Source organism: Falco punctatus (assembly GCF_963210335.1).
Source record: "Falco punctatus genome assembly, chromosome: 13".
In the NCBI taxonomy this organism is placed as follows: domain Eukaryota; kingdom Metazoa; phylum Chordata; class Aves; order Falconiformes; family Falconidae; genus Falco; species Falco punctatus.
Window position 1 is genome coordinate 14,237,751 of NC_137593.1, and position 21,421 is coordinate 14,259,171.

Consider the following 21,421-nt stretch of genomic DNA (forward strand, 5'->3'; position numbering starts at 1 on the left):
ACGGTTTCAAGTCCTGCTCATGGCACAGATGCACTATGTACTATACAGGTAAATTACACGTTCTCTCTTGTCTGGTTTAGATATCAAAGCAGGGTCTTTCTGCTCTGTACTGTGTTATTCCTGATTAGAGCACATTTACAGGCACTTCTGCATTCATTCCTGAATGCAGGTGTGAAAAGAAGCTCATTCCATTAAGGATATATATTACTAATTATATCCAGAAGTCTTCACAGTGGAGGTGGTCAAACACAGGAGTTGGAGAGGGACCCGAAGAGGTAATGGTATTTCCATTGTGATGGATAAGGCCCAGACCAACTTAATATAATTTTGAAGTTACTTAGGCTTTAAGCAGGGTGTGAACCAGGTGATTTTCAGAGTTCCCTTCCTCCTCCAATTATTGTAAGGTTCTGCAATTTGTATGCATTGTTGTGGGCCTGTCCAGCTGGGGAATGTTGGCTAATTCCACGTGAATCAAAACATTGCGGTAGTTTTACCCATACAATCACACAAGAGAGCATACTATCCTGAAATAAGGGTAGAATGTTCTGTTATTATTGATCTGCTTTGGAAACTATAGTATTATTTTTCAGTTTCCCAATGCACAAGAAAAGAGGGAAGAAGGAAGATTGTATGTGGGAGATATATCTGTTCTCAATGAAGCATCACTGCAGGGGTCTAGTGAAAGTGTCTTCCAGCTCTGCATTGTTAAGTGTGCAAAGACTGCTTATTTCTGTAGAAGCTTCTAGATTTCTGGGTTCATATATGATTTCAGTATAACGGCAATATATTTTATCCTTCTGAATCATGTTAATAGCCACTCATCTCCTTAATCTTATTAGTATAACACAAATTAGTGATGCTCAGCAAGAACTGGATGTCTAACAAATCACTGACTTGGCTGGCAGTGGCTTTAACAGCCCTCTTTCCAAAAACTATTTGCTTCCTAGGTTTGGTGTACAGGGTACATCCTTTACTCAGGCACTTTCTTTCAGCAGTGAGAGGCTAATTGCCACCTCCTTTCTACCTACTAAACTCCAAAATAATATATCCAGAGGCTTTCCTCTTGGGTCCATATCCACTGCTGTGGGCACTCTTCCTTCAAGAGATTGTGTCGTATTAAAAGGTCAAAAGATAATTTCTTAATTTAGCTGGTAAAAACAATTTATAAGCATGTGTTCTGTCTGCTAATTATCACTTCACTTTATAGCAGCATGGTAGTTTGTAATCTTCATCTTTCATTTATAGGTGTTTGACGTTGCCACTGAATCTTAAAGTGATAGATAACCAAACAGGGAAGCTTCAAGGTCTGAAATGTGTAAAGTCTGAGGGTTTGACCAGAAGAACCCAAACTGAAGCATTTTAGCTTGATCAAAATACAATTATGATTTCTAGAATGTCACACTTTGAATGGACTCAATCTGATGCAAAATGTTTTCCAACTGTCTTTGACTTCTGGAAAAGGAAATCCCAGTCATACATAAAAAACCCTATCTTCTCCTGCGGTCAACTGTTTTTCCTAAACTTTGTTCACACAAATATTTATGTATATATAAGTATGCAACCACACCCACATGTCATCTGCAGTCCTAAATGCTTTGCTGATAAGGAACCCTGCTTACTTCCTCAGGCAAACCTGCTTTTCCTGCATAGCTCAAGACTCAAGTACTCTTTTTATAAATACAGTTCGCTCCAAAGCAAACAGCAGAATGCTGATCACTCACTCTGACCCTGTGGATGACACAATGACACAACCCCATTTCAGTTTAGTTCTTTTCGGATGTAGAGTTTGTAGAACAAATAGCAATACATTTCAAAAGCTTTATACTTTGCTAGGGTCCGGAGTGGGTTTAGTTTGTGATCTGCGCATAGACTGAGCAACATGCTAACTTTCCTGTCTCTGCTTGTAAAAGTAGCAGGAGCTGCCAGATGAGACTTTTTTTTAAGCTCAACTCTGTCACTTCTCAGTGGGTTTTCCTGTAGACTGGGTAGGGAGGTGTCTGTGATCTAGGTAATGGAGGGCAGTACATAGCTCCACTAGTCATGGGAAGTGTAGGATTTAGATCAGAAAATGCCTTATGAATAGATGTTGACAAGTTTCTTCATTTTTAAGTAATATGTATTTGTACATCTCTATATATTTACATAAAACCAAAATTGTACTAGGAATTTTTGCGAAGCAATTCTAATAACAAGATTTAATACCTTAACTGCAGGAGCCATTGGATATCCAGAGGGCTCTCTTACTGTAAGAAATGACCATACCTTAGGAATATACATTGAGAGGAAACAGCTTTATCCAGGAGATAACAGATCGGAGAAGTTACCCTTCCTGAAATGACCAATAAGAGGTAAGCAGTTTGTAGGATTACTCAGGGCATGAGGAATCAGATTGGAAGGCAAAGAACTGCACCAATTCATTTGGGATCTGTAGAAAAAGATCAACCAGGCATAAACAGCTTTTTAAAATAGGATTCAAGTAACTGAAAGCCTTGCTAATGTCAGGGTGTTGAAGATGAGAAGGACAATGTAGTTTTCATCATCATCCAAAGAGCATGCAATGGTGAGCTGAAAATTCTAACTTCCCCATTCATTAAGCCAGGCCTAAGATATCTAATTTTAGACACAGCTACATCTGTAATACCAGTTCTGTTGACAGTGAGACAGTCCCTTTCATTTACACTAGAATGAACTAGGACCAGCACCACCAACTTTTACAGTAGAATATTGGAACTGGAATAGTGCAAGAGCAGAATCAGACTTTTGCAGTAGTCTAAATCCTTTATCTCTGTAGGTAGCTTGGTTTTACTAACCCATTGACAGAAATAAAAAGCACCACTCCGCCTCTGAAAGGAACTAGTGTTAGAAAATGGTCTTTGCACACCACAGGTTTGTTATGTATTGTAGATCCAAGTGAATAAACGTAAAATACATCAAGGTGCAGATAAGAAACTACTGAACACCAGTGAGCCAGAAGCAGTTGATTAGGTTATTACTGAATAAAAACCCCAACCCTATAAATAAGGCAGTTACAGAGATAAATATCAGCAGTTTCTTCCTGCCAGAGATCTGCTCTCAAAATACATATTTGAAGTTGTCTTTTATATCTCATCTATTATAGACAGACAGACTTAGAAAGAATTCTGGGCTTTTATGAACTGATTTATTAATCTCATGATTGCAAGTGTGGCATCCCAAAATCGGGGAGAAAGTTGTTTTTATCTATGAGTCCTTTCTTTATTTAAATATCCGTTGCAATGCCAGCAAAAATTCTTTATTGCATTAATCAGGAGGAATGTTATGTTCTTTACCTTGGTATGCTGGAAATGAAATACATTGTGATGTATTTAAGCTCAAAGATATAAAAGTCCTTAATAGTTGCAATTTTAGTAACACATTATCCATATAGTACACACTTGTAACCACATAACAGTCCTGAATGTTACCTTGAAAATACATTTATTTTAGGTCACAGTATAAGGTTTCTGTTTCCACGCAGGAATTTTGGCAACTGAGAATACTCACTGAAAAGCTGCTATCTTTTTATTTCTGTTAGCTCTGCACTGTTCAAAGCATAAAAGAATGAAATTTTAATCTGGCACCTGCACTGTAATAAGAATGCTACATTCTGTTTTCAAAATCATTACAGCTCTCAAACAAGGAAAAAGACAGCTTGAATTTCAAATCAAAGCTTCAGTTTGGAGAGCCAGCAGTTAGAAAAACAACCTCAGCTTGTGCTCAAGTACACTTCAGCTATCAAAGAAACATCAATTTATTTTCTAGCGACAGAGGTGGGTTTTTTCTGTACTTCCTTTTCAGCCTATCAAAGCCTATTACCCAACAGAGCAAAAGTGGGATTAGTTGCACTTCTGTATAAGCTAAATTTACCTGATCTTAGATTTATGGGTGCTGATGGTTTGTTTCGTAACTCCTTAGTGAAGGTTTACCAGAGCAGTGACTTGGGGGTAGCTCCAGCAAGAGTCTAACACAAGCAGGTTTCTGAAGGAATGAGAGATCTGACAATGCGTTCTCATACCCAATGTCAGTCAAGGCAGAGTGGAGTGCAGAGGGTACTGGGAGTTCCAGAAACTGTGACAGAGGTATTACATGTTGCAAAACCCGACTCAGTCATTTGTTAGGACAGAGGAAGAACTTATTACCTGAACAGAAACAACAGAGGGATCCTTCTACTCATGCAAATTGTATCAATTTAACTACAATTGATGCAAAACCCCAGTGCAGCTAAATCTGTGCAAAACTCAATGAGATAGATTCATATTGTCTGAAAATCAGATAAAGATGTTTAATGTGTGAATTTACTGAACCTGATGTATTCCAAATTAAGAGAACCTGCACAGAATTCTGCCATCTAAGAACAGCCATTTGGTTAATCCAATTAAAATTTCTTCCAGATATAGCCTCAGACAGAATAGACCCTGGGATATACATGTGCTTCAAGTGCATCCCAACAAGACAACAGCATTTCACAGCAGCCAGTGACCTTTCTGCTTTGTACTAAGTAGCAGTGTAGCAGTCTTCTGCAGTGTCACTATGAGGCTCAACTAGCTCCAAACCTGTCAGTTGGGAGAAAGGTTTTGTATAATTTTCCTCATTTATTAGCTTGCCAAGCTCTCTAGCTTTGTACTTACTCCAACACCACAGACTAACCATTAGCAACATGGTGAAGTGCAATTGATTTTCATCAGAGAACACTTGATTCAAGAAAATAAGTAACCAGATTTAGATACTTTAGGACAATTACATGTGCTAGAACTGCACAGCAAAAGCTGCACTGGACAGCACTCACTAGAATGGATGAACTGCTGAGTTTGCTTCTTTTACTGTTCGATATATCTTGCTTGGGGCAATTTTTTCAGTTGTGTCTTCATTGTGCTGTCCCTTTGCAGTAGTACCAGGCTGATTCTGTCTCCTGGGAAACATAACTTCATCCTGCAAAAATTAAGAGTCTCTTTAAGAGCCCCTTTCTGACCATCAGTCAGAAATAAAGTTGTATGCAGTGTTATCTCTGTCCTTTTGAAGATGTTGCATTTCACACTGTTGACAGACAAGCCTTCCTATTTGGTATCTTCTGCAGATTTTTGGGAAATCTGTTTGTGTCACCTAAAGGCAATTAGTTCCCATGAGTAGCCCCAGTGTGCCTTGTCAGCTGGTAGTAGGTGAGGAGAATTTGTAATGCTGGTTGCAGATGGAGTGAAATCTGATGTCTGGTTTCAAAAAGAAATGCAGCAGTACAGAGCACTAGGAAGCCAGTCACAGGGATTAGCTGTCAGGTGTGCATCACTTGCATCCTTGGTTTAAGGCAGATGTAAAACATAACCTGTTCATAAGATTGTCTGCAAATGTCCTTCCTTGGAAAGAATTTTAGCTTCATTGTATAAGAAGTGAAGAACTGTTATTGTCCTTCTTCCTCAGACTGCTGTGCAGTTCAGACCTTTTTTCTTGTAAAAACAGCAGTGTCTCCCAGGTGCCTTTCAGAGATACAAAGCATGCAGATGGAGAATCATAGAATCATTTAGGTTTGAGAAGACCTTTAAGATACTAAAGTCCAACTGTTAGAACCTAGCACTGCCAAGTCTGCCACTAAACTAAGAGAAATAGTAGACCTGCAAGGTGATCAGTTTGACTGCCAGGAATGCAGGATCGTGTCACATCCAGCTGGAATCAAATGGCAAGTGAATTCCTTGTCATCCTCTCCCTATGTAAAAGAGGTTATTAATATCTTTCCCTCACTGAAAAGCCCTAATCAGTACTCCACCTTTCACAGAGTACCTGATCATGCTATTTTTATGCTCTGTGCTTGGGGAGGGGTCAAAGACAGTGCATCATCTGGATGGACAGATTTACCAGAGGGTTGCATACTTTCCAAGATTGACTCACATCCTCTCGTCAGAATCATACAGAGCAGCATCAAATTATTGAGGAAAGTACGTGCATACATGGAAGTCCCCTTGCTACCCATTACCATGCTAAGGACAGCTGTTGCCCAGATTGACACTTGCTGGACCAGCATCTCAGCAGCCCTGCTGAAAATGCAGTGTGCTCAATGCAACTTCTATCTGAAAGTCACTTGTATTCTCCCACTCACACTGAGCTCTCCTCAGCTGAACTGGGAAAAGTGTGGTCAATGGTTTTGTGCATGGAATGAGTCTCTTTTGTCCCTGAATCACAGAATCCTCTTCACTGTTTACTGATTGGCAAAAATACGTGTTTTCTGAAGAAAGAATTTTTATTGGAGAGTGATGATTACCAGTCAAGTGGACATCCACCCTCTGACTTTGGAAGGGCTTGTGTAGGGTGTGAGCTTGTGGCAGAATGCAGCCTAACACCCATTGTCAACATATCAGTTAACACCGAATTTGAAATTTAGTTTCTGCTTAGCCTCCCTTGATCCTTCCTTATTTATCTTGTTTCTGTGAGCAGCCTCCTCAGTTATTTGTTAAGGGCAAGTGAAAATATTTTGTTCTGAGCAGGGGGAAAGGGAGTTGAAGAAATTTCCAACTTAAAGTATGAAGCCTTTATGACCTTAATCATCAGAATATAATCACAAAGGGAAAGTGTAACTAAAAGGCCACTTTTGCAGAAAGCCTCACTCCTGTAGACATCTTCCTTTTAGACACAAAAAGAAAAAGGAAAAAAAAAAAGAGAGAGAGAGAGTCATGAGCTGGGATTTCCAGGCAATGCAAGGAAACACTGTACACTTCCTGATACTCCTTTACTCCTTTGATTCTCATAACTCACCTGATACTCCTTTGATTCTCACCACTCATAAAATTCAGGTTAAGTAGGGAATCGGGCTGCTTTTGAGCCATTTCTTTGCAAACCCCGGTGCAAGGAATGCTGCAAAGAAGAGAACAGCAAAGGCCCAAGTGGCAGTGGGAATGATCTGCCTGCTTTTTCTGTGCCAGCAACCAACAGAGACTCCATTGCAGCCCAGAAGATGATCCTTTTATTTTTAAGCATGGGCAATATGGTAGCAGTAATATTTCAGCAAGTTCCTGAATTGGCCCACAACAATATGACTGTTGCAAGTAAATTGAAAGCTTGTTACCTGCTCTACTTAATGCTAGTTTCAGAAAGGGGGAAAGTCAGTCAATACAAGAAATCTCACTTAAATTAGCAGTGAAAGCTAGGCAGGAGTTTTAACATGAAGAAAAGTTGTCTTACTATCAATGTGAGAAAAATATCCCTTTATAATTGCAGACTTTTTTTTTAATGTACAACAGCAGCAACAAAAATTGCCAAAATCAGTTTCTCCAGCAGACAACTAAGGGTGTCAAAGCAAGTGACGCAGAATAATATGAGCTTTCAGTTCATATGTGCTTTTCTTGAGGTAGATAACCCATGGAACACAATTGATACATGGTTGGACAGATTTTATAACCGCCTCCACCCTCTGGTCAATATATTCTGTTTCACGTAGGTTGTCCTCATTTCCTCCTTGTTGAGTATAGCTGATGGATTACTATGCAGACTGTACCACACAGAAGAATTAACTCTGTCTTCTAGCATGGGGACCCTCTGGCACTTAGAATATACCTTAATTTTATTATTTATTTCGGTGCTGAATACCACAGGGTAAGTAGTACAGAACTGAATGTAGCTTAATTCAGGAAGCTTAGCTATTAATGGTAAATATTCTATCTTTACTTTTTAATGTGGAATGTTGTACAATTAAACCATGTCTTCTTTAAAAAGAAGAAATAATTGAATTTTGTTGTTGCTTGCTTCTGCATTGATTCCTGTCTGTGATAGAAACCTATAACACATGGATTTCTAACGGCACATCCGAAAAGGAGACATCTTGACAAAATAACTGCAGTAGTTATAAAACACTTTTGAGACTGAATATACCTACACCAACCTTTGCCTTAGGGCTTGCTTGATGTGTAACAGTTTAAAGACAGTGCTGAATAGCGACCAAGTGGCAACTTGTCACAGCTTTCCCCTTCTCATGGAAAAAGAAATCCAGGAAGGAACAGTGAAGAGAATTTTCTTACTTTACCTGTCATCACATATTCTCTTTCCTCCTTAGCTCAGTCTGTTTTCCAGTTGCTTGCTGTATTTAACCAATGAATTGATTGTGTGATATTTGCTCCTAATCTCTCTAGTTTCTCTGAATGTCATTGCTTAGGTTTTGAGGGTCAGTGGGGAGATTCACTGTGATGCACTCACTGAAGGACAGATTCTCTATACTGTGCCAAGTACAATACAGATAATTAAGGAGGGGGCACCACAGAGGTTCGAACTGAACCCTACCTCCTAAAACTGTGGACTGCAGTTGGAAGATGTCAACAACTACTGTTGTAGCCTTGCAGTCCTGGAAATCCCTTCCCTATACAAAACACTCAAAGGGCAGAGCCATTTAGGCTGTGATCTGTGGTGGGATTTTGGTCTTGTGTCAACTCATCTCTGCAGGACTTCATAGCGCCACAAGGACTATGGATTTATAGCTGCTTTTGTTCTGCAGCATTTTCAGGGTGAATTAGAAGAGCTGAATGAGATTACAGCTTTATGTCATGAGAGATTTGCAGGGTTTAAAGGAAATATATAGCCTTCCAACAAATAACAGAGTTATATGGTACAGTAATTTACTGGCGTTTATACGCTTTGCTTTGCAATAGTGGCTATGACAATGCCTTGAGCAAGTTAAGCATGTCTTTGTTATTATGTTATTATGGTGGTTATGCCCAAGCTGAGCTGCATACATCTATCCATCCCTTCCGTATCTCCCAGTACCTAGGAGAGGTGGTGTGCTTTCATTTCAATGGGATATAGAGCAGAGGATCCTTCCACACTACATTAAGTGAACACATCCCACCTTTGACTTGCTCTCAGAGCTTTACCACGAAGGAGTGAGTACATATGGGAAGAGAAAGTGTCAGACATGGAAAACCATGGGTCTATGCAGTTACTCAGTGAAACACCCAAAGACGTATGTTGAGGTCCCAACATCTTTCTTAAACAGTTCTTGAGTCACTAGTTCCACAAGAGCTTCACTGTGTTCTTTTTCTTGGCAGGATCAAGCAAAGACCAACTGGTGAGCTGAGAACATGGGATCCTGAAACAGGTAACTGCATGTCATTAGTGCTGTTAACATCCAAGACAGATTTTGAACATGCTAGATTCTCTTCCTTACTTTAATGTATTGTATTTCAGCTTACCTCACCAGGTGTGATTTTAACAACAACTCCAGACCATTCTGTGACTGGGTCCAGCCTTGCAATGTCAACCAGGGAATGTGGATACGAACCAAGCATGACACTCCAACTGATGGAACGGGTCCCAGTGGAGACTATCCTGATGGAAGTAAGTGCTCAGTTGTGGCAGTGTTGATTTCCTTTTGAAGACAGCTTGACTACCTTTATTCTTCTGTCTTTGAAAGAGGAAACAGATTCATGAAGCCCTTTGAAATGTGTCAGTTTCATTTCATGCTGACACCTCTCTTTGACTTTTCACAATGTCAGTTATGATGTTGTGAAACACAGTTAAACTCGGTTGCCCCATCATGGATTGGAAATCTTCATCAGTGCATGAAAGTAGAAGGAAACTAATTATGTCTTGCATAAGGCCTCACTCATAGAGAATGCAGTGACATCCAAAACGTCATTATTCAAGAGAGATCTTATGGCCAAATTACACTGATATGAGTTAATGGCCATAAATGTAATGATCATTGTACTGGCACTAGATAATGTTCACACTCTCAAAGCATTACAAGATCGTCTGAAATTAAAGAATATCTTTAAAAAGTTTATCCTAAGCCACATGTGATTGAAAAACTAGGTTCTAACATGGTCATATCATCAAACAAGTGCTTAGTATGTCTCCATCTATATATATTTGAACCACTATCCTTGCACGAGCAGATCCATTTATGGGGGATCCGTCTGCAGTCATACTTCTTTGTATAATTATCCCAATGCTGAAAGGTCAATTACTGTCAGGCTCAGTAAGCAGATTAGAATACTATCAGCTGGCATTTTTGCTAAACAATTTTCTGCATTTTTGGTATTTTGATAATAACAATTAAAATTGCCTGTTGAAAGCAGAAATATTTTTAACCTGGATTCACACAAATAATACTGTTTTGCTTTTTGAATTGACACAGACCATATAACACTAAATGTGACTTAAGTTTTCTTGCCAACTAAAATATATGACTGAGTATTTAGATGCTGTGTGCAGCCATACTTTACCATATATAAATGGTCATCCAATTCTTTTTGATTTCTTTCCATAGTCAGATGGATGGAAAAGACTTGACTTGAACTCCACTGAGGAAATGTAGCTTTGATTTTAGTCCATGGGAAGCAAAAATCTTCAGCCCTAGTAAAGCAAAATGTCTTCTCATATTGAACCAATTCAGATTAAAGCATTTCAATTCCTAAAAGAAATACTATGAATTTCTGATTTTCAAAAAGTTTCCTTCTGTTTCCTAATGTGAAACCTAAATATTTTGATGAAAATGTCTGAATCACTTTCTAGCCTTTCCATTTGGAGACAGAAACAATTGCTGATGGGTTGGAATTTTCCTTGTGACTAGGGATTTGCTCATCTTGAGACCAAAATCTTTAGAAAAAAATATGTCCTGCAAGAGAAGGTGTATAGCAGATTGCATTATTTTCCTTTGAGGAAAGAGAAAACTGAACATGGATCAGTGGGGCACTCTGTCTGGAGATGCCGTCTCTTGAAAGAGGCCTACATCTATATTTGTGACCCCAAAATAATTGTTCATGTGAGATGGGATATATTTGCTTTGCTCTCCACCTCACATTCTAGTTTGGATAACTACATGGTGCTAACCATTGCAATGTGAATTCTAAACACCTTCTACTTTGCTTCTTTGCACTGCTAATGATGCCCTTAATTTCTTCCAGAGTTGGGTTGTACTTCAGTTTTATATGACATCTAACAAGTTACAAAGATTCAACCGTATTTTAATTTTCTTCACTCTGCAGAAGGCTATTTCATCTACCAAGAAGCAAGTAATCTGATCCCATTTGACAGTAACAGGCTTGAGAGCCCAGATACTGTAGTTTCTGGAAAAATATGCATAGACTTCTGGTACTATATGTTTGGGTCAGAAGACATGAATGAGCTGAGAGTGCTTATCCAAGACAGCACAGGGGAGTCTGTGGTGTGGAGTCGGAAGGGCAACCAGAGTTCCTTGTGGAGCTATGGCACCATCACTCATGCTTTTCCAACACAGAGAAAGATAAAGGTAATGCATTCTCAGAATAAATTTATTTCTACAGTGTCAGCATGTGTTCTCCCCTTGCATGCTGCAAAAGATTGTCATGTAAGCTAGAAAATATAACCAAGATTAGCTTGGTTTTATTTTGTAAATATAATGTGGCCTTATGCTCTGTGCCTATGAACTAAGAGAAGAAATAAGCAACCCTGAGTTTTGCTAGTGCCGTTACTTAGGGGATCAAATATATTTAGTTTTCTCTTTATTTCCTTCCTACTCTCCTTCATTTTATCACAAAGCCAAGAACTTTAGTTGCCTTAATTAAATGCATGTTTGTCTGCTGTGAGTTAAGGTTTGAACTTTAGGATGCTGCCTGCATTGGACTCCTCTGTAGAATCCAGGCAACCAATTCTCATAAATCATTTATCAGTCAGCAAAACAGAGGACAATGTTTCTTGAAGTCTTTGCCTCATTACAGAATATGTATTTTAGGCTTCTGAGGGAAGCTAGGAAAACTGTAATAGCCTCAGCTTACTTGATATCTTTAGAGAGAGACCAGAAAGAATGTTTTGGAAACATGCTAAGCAAAATGATCCCATGTTTCCCTGAACAACTCTGATGCAGTGATTCACTTTAATTCCTGCCCAGGTAATTTTTGAGGCTGTCCGAGGACTGACAGAATATGGGGATACGGCACTAGACAATGTGAGAGTGAGGGATGGATCCTGTGGTAAGTCTGTATTTGCACCATATTGTATAGTCCTTCCTCATCTCTGTTTAAGCTGTTGACCATTACTCAATTCCACATACAGTAGAGAAACTCCTCATAACTTTGAACCACAAAAGAGAAACGGCAAAAACTTTACAGATCACTTCATTTGAATGTTACCTGTTTTCTTGTAGTAGTTTTGTTTCTACCTAAATTTTTCCTCACCACCTCAAACGTTCAGAATAAGCTATCCCCTTCTCTGCAAATGTATTTTCACAAGGTCCAGCAAACTTCACCTTCACTTCAAGTCTGAAGTGTATCTCTAAACCCAGCCAAGACTATGCACGTTGGTCTTGGATTCCAGAACAAATGCTCTAATCAGCATTTTACAGCAAATCTCAGTTCATACAAGCTCAGCAAATATACAGCACTGGCATAAAAAGAAGTAATGTTGAGTCAATAAAGCTGAGTTGCGCTACCAACTCAGACTATGAATCAGCAATTTGTCTTGATCCCTGACCCTGTAACAAATCAGCCAAGACTGGCACAAGCTGTGGATGACTAGGATCTGGAAGGGAATTACAGTTTCATCCTGTCTTTACTGACAAGCATGCAATATTTAAAATTATAAAATGTTAATTAAACAAGAAACTTGCTGAAAACCATATAGAAGTGTTGTTATGTCTTAATGGGCCTCACTGTTTGTGAAATACTACTCATATAATGACAATAAAATATTTCAAATTTATGCTAGCCAGGACAAAGGTTTCCACTCAGGTCAACATCCTCAGAACATATATTTTTCTTTAAAATTTTTTGAAAAATACCTGGGGCCTGTTTGGGGTTTTTTGTTTGTTTGGTTTTTTGAGGGCTAGGGAAAGCCAGTTCTTCATTTATCCAGGCATATTAGCACATGATTCAGCCGCTGGATGGTGCACTAATGTAACTCCAAGAGACACGAGTAAAGGGTCCTCCTTCTGTTCAACTGTATGGCTACTAATGTGATGAAAGTCAAGTGAATTATTACGTCTGGTAAAAGTCAAAGTCCTCCCAACCTCTTTTTTTCTACAAATTGAATAGAGATTTTAATCAAACTCATGAAAAACTAAATATTTATGTCCCTTCATAACATGAAAAGTTAGCTTCCAAGGCAACTTTTTAGCAAGCAGCCTTTAGGTTATGATGTTTGATATTTGCACTGTCATTTGCAGAACTTCTTCACCTTAATCTCAAAGGACAATAATCTTAGGAAGAGGTTTTCTTCTGGTTTGGTTTGGTGGTTTTTTTGTGTTGTTTGGTTTTTTGGTTGTTTTTTTTTTTCCTCAGCCCCACAACAAAGTTAACTTAAAGCTCGTTGGGAAGTATCCATTGCGGGAGTACAGGCATTATCAGTATTCCTGTAATTTTTCATTGATGTTAAAAAGCAAAAAGAGCAGTTATGGGTTAGGTACGCAAAAGCTGCATTTACACTGGAGTGGGGAGCTGGATGTGAAGAAATGGACATATAAGAAAACAGGTGTGCAAGAAACCAGTGCATACAAAGAAGCTGATCCCGTTTCGTAGGCAGGTTATTACAAAATATCTTCAGCTTTGCAGTTAGAGCTCATTAAGTGAATGGGACCATTTTGTGCAGTATGCACTAGACTTCAAGTTATGTGAAATCTATTGTCTTCTTCTAAACCATACTTATATGTAGCTTACAAAAACCCCACATCCAGCTAGGTTTGAATCTCGTTTAGCACAAAAGCAACAACATCATAGTATGTAGTTACTGCATCATTGTTCAAAAATCTCTGACTTGTTCTCATATGACTTGTATTCTATATTACAATTTAATCCCTAGAAATAATCTCATCAGTGTCAGTAATACGGAAGACCAACTGCCCCATGTGGATTTATTAGGATGATTACATACCTACAGTGCATCTATAAGTAGGTTGGAAAGCATTGTTCTCCATGAATTAGTTCATCGTTTGGTTATCTCGTTGTACACTAACTGCTAACGCACACTTAGTGCACAGTGGAAGGCTCACAAGGGTGCAATAGGAGAGTACCTAAATGAGGAGAGCTGTTCTTTGGTCTGCAGAGGGGCAGGAGTGAATGTGTGCACACTCTGAAGGTTTTAGGCAGCCTGTTGTACTTCCAGAGATTCATATCCATCGCTCATTTGCACGTCACCAGGTGATAACATGACATCAAGAGAATACTCACCCTGGTGTTGCTAGTTCACACATATAAGTACACCAGGAGGACCACTTCTTTTAGATGATACCTTTGTGATGAATAAAGAATAGGTGGAGAAGATGCTAATATTTGTTAGCAAGCAGAAGCAGGCAGGAGGGAAGACTTCACAACATGACTGTTTGTTGTGTGTGTCAGTAGAAAGCTCTTACAGCTATCACATTCCTAAGAAATAAATATAATTTTGAAGAAACAACAGAATTCCCTGATTAGAAACCACCATTGCCCTGAGAGTTATTTGTTTCTAATGTATGGCATCTGCTGGCAGGCTACTCACTCCCAGACCTGCCAATACTTGCAGACAGTATGACCTTTATGCCTTAACATGCACACCAGAGGGAGTCACATATCCAATTGTAAATACATTTCCAACTCCAGAGAACCATGACAGCACAAGCCCATTCACTATCACCAAGCTAACAATCAGATGAGCTTTCCTAAGTCCTCAAAAGTCTCCCGTGTCCTCATTTCTAAATATAGGCAGTTCTACTTGCTTCAGTGAAAAAATTCTAGATTTATGCTGGTGAAAAGTAAGTGCAAGTTCATGTAGGTAGGTTGGTGTGGAAGTAGTGTTCACCATGTAATGGTGAATGTTGTGTTGCCTTGTCTTTTCTACTAACAGAAGCTGTCCCTACCCTGGTACCACCAAGACCTACACCAACAGATTCTACACCACCTCCAGTGACAGGTAATTTTAGCCAATCACTTATGCTAGTCAATGGAGCGTAGAAGGGCACCTAAATTTTCCAGTACCAGTGCTACTTATTTGCTTCAGTTAATTTCTTTGGGTTTCTCTCTATGGTATTCCCTTATGCCTTATAAATCTGGCTTTTCTGTTTCAGTTCTTCCATATGTAATCCATAAAATGGGGATGATTCTGTTTTCCCATTGTACAGTGAGGTGGTTTTTCTGGATGTATCCATACATTAATGAAAACATATTCCTTTTCTTGTCTCCAGAAGCAATTTGCAGTATACATGGGGATCCTCACTACCACACGTTTGACAAGCAGCTACACCACTTCATGGGCACCTGTACCTACACCCTCTCCAAACTGTGCAAGAGCAACAGCTCGCTGCCCTACTTCAACGTGGAAGCAGCCAACGAGCACAGAGGAGCCAACACTCGCGTGTCCTATGTCCGACATGTGGACGTCGATGTGTATGGCTACAGGATCAATCTGGGTAAAAACAGAATTGTTAAGGTAAGGTTGGAGCCCACTATCTCTCATCAGTAACTCACAGTGGGAACAAAGAAATTGTTGTACACTGACTTCAAATTTCCAGCATAGATACAGTAATATTTAAAGTGCAGTCAGATATTTAGAAGTAGGAGTAGTGTGGAGTTCTTAAATGCTGGAATTTCAGGACTGAAAGCATAGGCTAAAATTTTGTTCTGTGTTGCTAAAAGGTGAGATTAGAGCTGACACTCCAGATGGTGCTGGTGGGCTAGCCTACCTTTCTAGCTTGCCCTCTATGCTCAGGCTTGGTTTTCATTAGGGAGTAAAAAGCTCTGCATTAAACAAATCCATGCTGGTGGTTGTTTCCTGATCATGTATGGTAGCCTGTAAAGCTGCATGCTCATCCCTGATTTCTAGTTATTCTATGTCACTGCTAACTTCGCTTAAACACCTGGCATTTGCCGTAAAGCAGGGCCAGATAAGAGAGTCCTAGAGTGACAATCTGGTGACACTAGTTGTGTCACTTGACATCTATTGTATTTTAAGGCTTCTTTATGGCTCCTTTCCATAAAGGGCCAAGGCAACCGACATGTTTGATTCAAACCCCCAATAAATGAACAGGTGACCTTACTTCATTACCACCCTTCTTATAAGAAAATAGTACAGTGATTTATGTGACAGGAGATAAAGGTTTAAATGTACACTGAGATCCTTCCCATCTGATCTTAGAAATACAGTGAACTCATATATCCACATTTGTCCAGCTGCTTCTTTTTTATACTTCTCCCTTGTATTTACTGGTTTTATTATATATATGTTTCTAAGTAAACCAAACTTTATTACATATGTAATAAGAACAAATGTTCAAAGTAGATACTAATTTTAGCATATTTTAAATTGAAAATTTTACTCGGACACTTACTTTCTATTGCCTGGCATTTCAAATGTGAAAGTTAAAAGAGAAATAGAAGAAACAAAAAGAAGCTTATTCAAGATCTGACCAACCTTGAAAGTTTTTTGAGAATCCATTCTAACTGCATTTTTTAAATCTTATTTGACCCAAAATAAAAGGCAGGTCTGTAAGCAGTTACTTCTGGCTGGCCGTGCAAAGCCTTGGACGTTTGCCAGCTGGGTCTGGCTCACCAAGCTCACTCTGACCACACTTGGAAGCTACGCAGCTACATTACTATGGCCTCAAGGCCCTAGATTATGTGCCCATATACAACATTCATGTTAAAAAATACTTAAGACAATGTGCATTCTTACTGCTCACTGCATACATCCTATGCTCAATATAGGGATGTGATCTAAGAGGGTCACTATTAAAAATACTTCTTTTAAAGTGATTGTAATGATTGCCTTTCTCTGTGTCTGCAGGTTGATGGAGTCATCCAGGTGCTCCCTCTAACCTTGGCACAGGGTGTCAGTATTTCCTTCAGTGGGCAGTATGTTGTGGTTACTACTGACTTTGGGCTGAATGTCAAGTTTGATGGAAATCACAGAGCAGAAATTACTCTTCTCAGTACCTACATGTCTAAAGTCTGTGGAATATGTGGAAATTATAATGGGCACAAAGCAGATGACTTTCTTAATCCAGATGGAGAAATGGAAACAAACTCAGCTAGCCTTGGCAACAGTTGGCAGGTTTACAATGACTCCAGGTAGGACTCCAGCTGGGATCTTAGACCTTAGCTGTTGGTTATACAATTACAAGTATTTTAAGCGACTGTTGTATGTGGGCCAAAAATGTCAGACAAGTGGGATAAAATATATTCTTGTCAGTGTACTTACTTCATCTATCTGGGTAAAGTTTCACAGCAAACTTACCTGTGCTTCAAAAAGAGAAAATTTGAATAAAACACAGCACATATCCACTAAGATTTCAGTTATTGTTATAGTATATTAATGCTGATGCTTGAAGATCTTGTTTGAACTCTTCTGAGATACTTTGTTTTCTTATTTCACAGGGTATTACTTAATTATAGTAGAGGTTTAACTTTGAATGCTTTAACTTTTTGTTTGCCCTTCCTAGGTATCTTTCATGTAGAAAGCTTGACTTAAAAGAAAGGCAAAATAAATATTTGGGTTTCTTCCAGGCCTCTCAAAGATTATAAGGTTGAGATCACATTAAAATCTGAATTTCTATCTTAAATGTTTGAAATGGAGAGCTTTAAAATATGTCATGCTTAGCCTGGCGACAATCATGTAGTTTTGTTAGATGTGATTTGAAAAGCATCTTAGGTGCCAGTGCATCCAAAGTTTATTGGTAAATTTTTCTACATCTTTTTTTTTCCACACTAGGTGCATGCCAGATGAGGGCCATACTCCAAATTGCACTACTGATGAAAAAGTTATGATCCAAAGCAATGAATACTGTGGTCTGATCACAGATCCCAGTGGTCCATTCCAGAATTGCCACTCAGTAGTTGATCCACAAAGTTATTCTGAAGCCTGCCAGTATGATCTCTGTGAACTTCACCTGAATAATGCAGCCCTCTGTCGAAACCTGCAGGCTTATGCAGATGTATGCCAAGCCGCAGGAGTCCAGCTAACACCATGGAGAAATGCAACCTTCTGCCGTATGTATCAAAGATTAGTGGAAATTACCATTTGTCAGGAGAATATAATTAGAACTTCCTGAAGACAAAACATTACAAGAGACTGTTTTGAATTCATATAACATTCTGGATCTTGACTAATCAGGCTAAAGATTTCAGGGTTGCATATAGTCTTCAGTTTAATTCTTTTGGGAAGATTCTAGTGAAAAAAAGTTAAGCTGCTTCAGATGAAAGCAGAAAATACTGTCTAATACATGTTGAAACAGAATTGGAGGCTTTTCCTCTGAATTCCTCTTGTGTCCCTATTTTTTTGCTCAGGGGTATTGTGTCAGGGACATTAGACTTAGAGGATTTTTTACCTTCTGAAGAAGCTATCTCTAAACTTAATTGTCTGAGAAAAAGTATCTCATTTTGCACATGCAAGACTCTCCCTGCTGAAAGCTTGAGCTGCCTTCTTTTATGCTCCCAGCCCCCCTACCCTGCAGGGTGGCCAGGAACCTGCAGAAGGGAAGCTGTGTCTTCTTCTGGAGCAACCTCAGCAAAAATGCATCAACATCGATACCTTGTATGAACATAGAAAGGACATGAGCCAGAACAGATGAAAGACAGAGCTGTAGGTGACAATAAGGAATCCAGGCAGTCCGGGACAGTGTGAAAGGACCTTTGACTAGGAACTGGAGAAGGCTAATGAACAGACTAAATGTAAGAGCCTGGATCTAGAGAAAGCAAGTAGGAGCTACAAAGGAAATGGAAATTTGCTTAGAAGTCTATAGACAAGAGGAAGGACAGGCTGAAATTTTCTAGGCAGAGAGCCAAGGACAAGGGATCATAGACTAGGTAGCTGGTCCAGGGGTTGGAGCTTGTTGCTTTTGCAGGAATAATGAAATTAGAGCTGATGGGGAAAATAAACCTGAGAATGAACAGAGAAAATGTCTGAAAGTCACAGTTTGTATCAGTGCAAAGAGAGCAGGATGAAGGAGGAACACATATGATGAGCTGAGCAGGAGATCTGGGATAAAGGGAGAAAGACAGTATTGGAAACATTGTCAGTGACACAAACTCCCATATGTATAAAAGAGGAGGGCCATTCATCCCTATGGATGTTGAGAAAACTGTCTGAGTGTCCTGTACAGGCACAGTGAGTCACAGTTTCAGAAGGGAGAGAAGAACACAGGTAGACAGCCTGGAATTAAAGGCCAGGACTGAAGTAAGAAGCCTTTGCAATGGAGATGGGTAGCCACACTAGTGGAAGTGGAGAAAAAAGTGAGGATAGGGAAGAGACAGAAACCCATGGAATCACAAGACAAAATGTGTTGAGTATTGAAGTAATAGAAGTCTGTATTGGAGGTTAAATGAGAAGAATGACATTTCTTCTGTGAGTGTTGGTAAAGATAAAATAAAGAACATTTCTCAAGCATTCACACATATATTATGGAAAAGAAAGAATAAAGTTATCTTTAGAACAGGTTTTAAATACTATCTGAAAGTCCTGAGCAGATCTGCTCCCACCAGAAGCAATGTAAGGAACATGAAACAGTGATTCAGTGTCCTACGTGCCTTCTGCACTGAAGGAGATGGGGAGACCAAAGAAAGGGACTTGTCTATAAACACTGAAATGACTGTAGCCTAATTTTTTTCTGACGTTTGTTCCACATTTGACTGCAGTCTCTAGCTGGAGCATTTTCTCTGCTGGGGACATTACTGAGGTTTTCTCTCACATGGATTCTATGGTTTCTAAGCAGGAGTGAGCCCTCTCTGTAGCTGTTATTTCTGCTATTGAGGCTTGCAGGATTTTTCCTCTTTCCCTTGTACTTATTTAATTTAAAGGACCCGAATATGTTTTTGTCCTCTATCAACCTCACCAACTTATTTTCAATAAGTCACCTGGGTAAATTTAGTAAGTGGGAGGATGAACAGAGAAATATACAATGTAATTGTGTAATCTCTGTCTCCTTAGGAAAGCATGCTAAAAATAAAGCGAGAAAATATGTCATTAAAAACTGAACTGCATCACACATAGAAGAAAGTTCAGTTCTGGTATCTTCTCACCTGAAAATGTCAGTGTTTAAAACCTCTAATTAGCTTGGGTGTCTACATGTCATGTATGTAACAAGATCTAAAAATGAACAGAGCACTTATAAATTCAAATTATTTAAATAACATTAATCATCTTGGTGAAGTGAAAAATATGAATATAAGAGGCTACAAAATGTTTAGAATTAAATATTAGGCCTATAATCTAAATATGGCACATGTCCATGACAAATAACTAAAATGACACTGATATCCTCAGCCCAATGCAAGAAAAAAGAGCAGTCATCTTCAGAAATAAGAGGTCTCCTAAGAAATTCTCACCAAGAGTAAAAATGTAAATAGCCAAAACCTCAAAAGAAATTAAAGGGTGATAAAATAGCAAAGACGTGCATAAAAGTGGCTCAAAATTCAAATGTCCCAAAATATTAAAAAACAAGACAGAATATGATATTAAACAATCCTCAATATGTAGAGTAAAACCAGGTTAATAAATAATTTTGTTTTTTTTATTCCATAGCACTAGCCTGTCCTGCCAACAGTCACTATGAGCCCTGTGCTGCAGCCTGCCCTGCCACCTGTGTTGACCCAATGGCTCCTGCTACCTGCAGCCTGCCGTGCGTGGAGGGCTGCGTGTGCGACAGCGGGTACCTGCTCTACAATGACCGATGTGTGCCCAGCCAGCAGTGCGGGTGCTGGCACAATGGGCAGCACTACCCTGTGGGCTCTGAGTTCTGGACGGACAACACCTGCTCCTCAAAGTGCACGTGTCCCGCGCGGGGAAGCAAAGTCCAGTGTTCCAACGCCTCATGCCCTGTGGGCCAGTACTGTGGGGTGCAGGATGGGAAACCTGTGTGCCTCGAACAATCCTATGGCATCTGCCACGTCCACGGTGACCCTCACTACAACACCTTTGACAAGGTGACGCACAACTTCATGGGCAACTGCACCTACACCCTGGCCAAAGTGTGCTCCAACACCACCTCCCTGCCCTACTTCAACGTTGAGGCCAAGAACGAGCATCGTGGGAACACCAGAGTGTCCTATGTGCGCGAAGTGCTGGTTGAGGTGTACGGAGAGCGCATTGCCATCGTCAAGAAGGAGAAGAGCCAAGTGCTGGTAGGCAGCGGGGCTGGCATGAGCGTGGCGCGGCTGCAGGGCAGGGCTGGCTTTTCTTGGCAGGGCTTGGCAGGTACCAGACACCTCCGCTGTCCCAGGCCCGGGTGGGTTCCCCCAGAACCTCCGGGTTGCTTTGCTTTACCTTTGCGCGAGGGCTGGAGGAGGAAGAGGCAAAGGCGGAAGGTGGCCCGTGTTGTACAGAGGCCCCGCAGAGTGCAGACCACAGACACGGCCCTGCAAGCCACAGGGGCATCTGGGTGTGAGGCCATTGCGGGCAGCGGTTTGCCATGCCTGGCCTGGCAGCTGCGGCCCCAGGGAGGCCAGGGACAAGTCGAGGGCCCATCGCGGTGTGTCTGCCCTAGGTGAACAATGTG

The 21,421-nt window shown here is 40.0% G+C and overlaps 1 protein-coding gene across 1 annotated transcript in view; it reads left to right on the forward strand.

Moving 5' to 3' along the window:
• The window catches only part of LOC308072311 (IgGFc-binding protein-like), a 55,301-nt gene that overhangs the window by 24,882 nt on the left and 8,998 nt on the right, over positions 1-21,421 (forward strand). Inside the window, exon 1 of the mRNA XM_080408971.1 lies at positions 1-21,409. This exon is cut by the window's left edge and continues 24,882 nt beyond it. Within this exon, the coding sequence (XP_080265097.1) occupies positions 20,520-21,409 (890 nt within the window). The 5' untranslated portion in view covers positions 1-20,519. The remainder of the gene's footprint in view (positions 21,410-21,421) is intronic.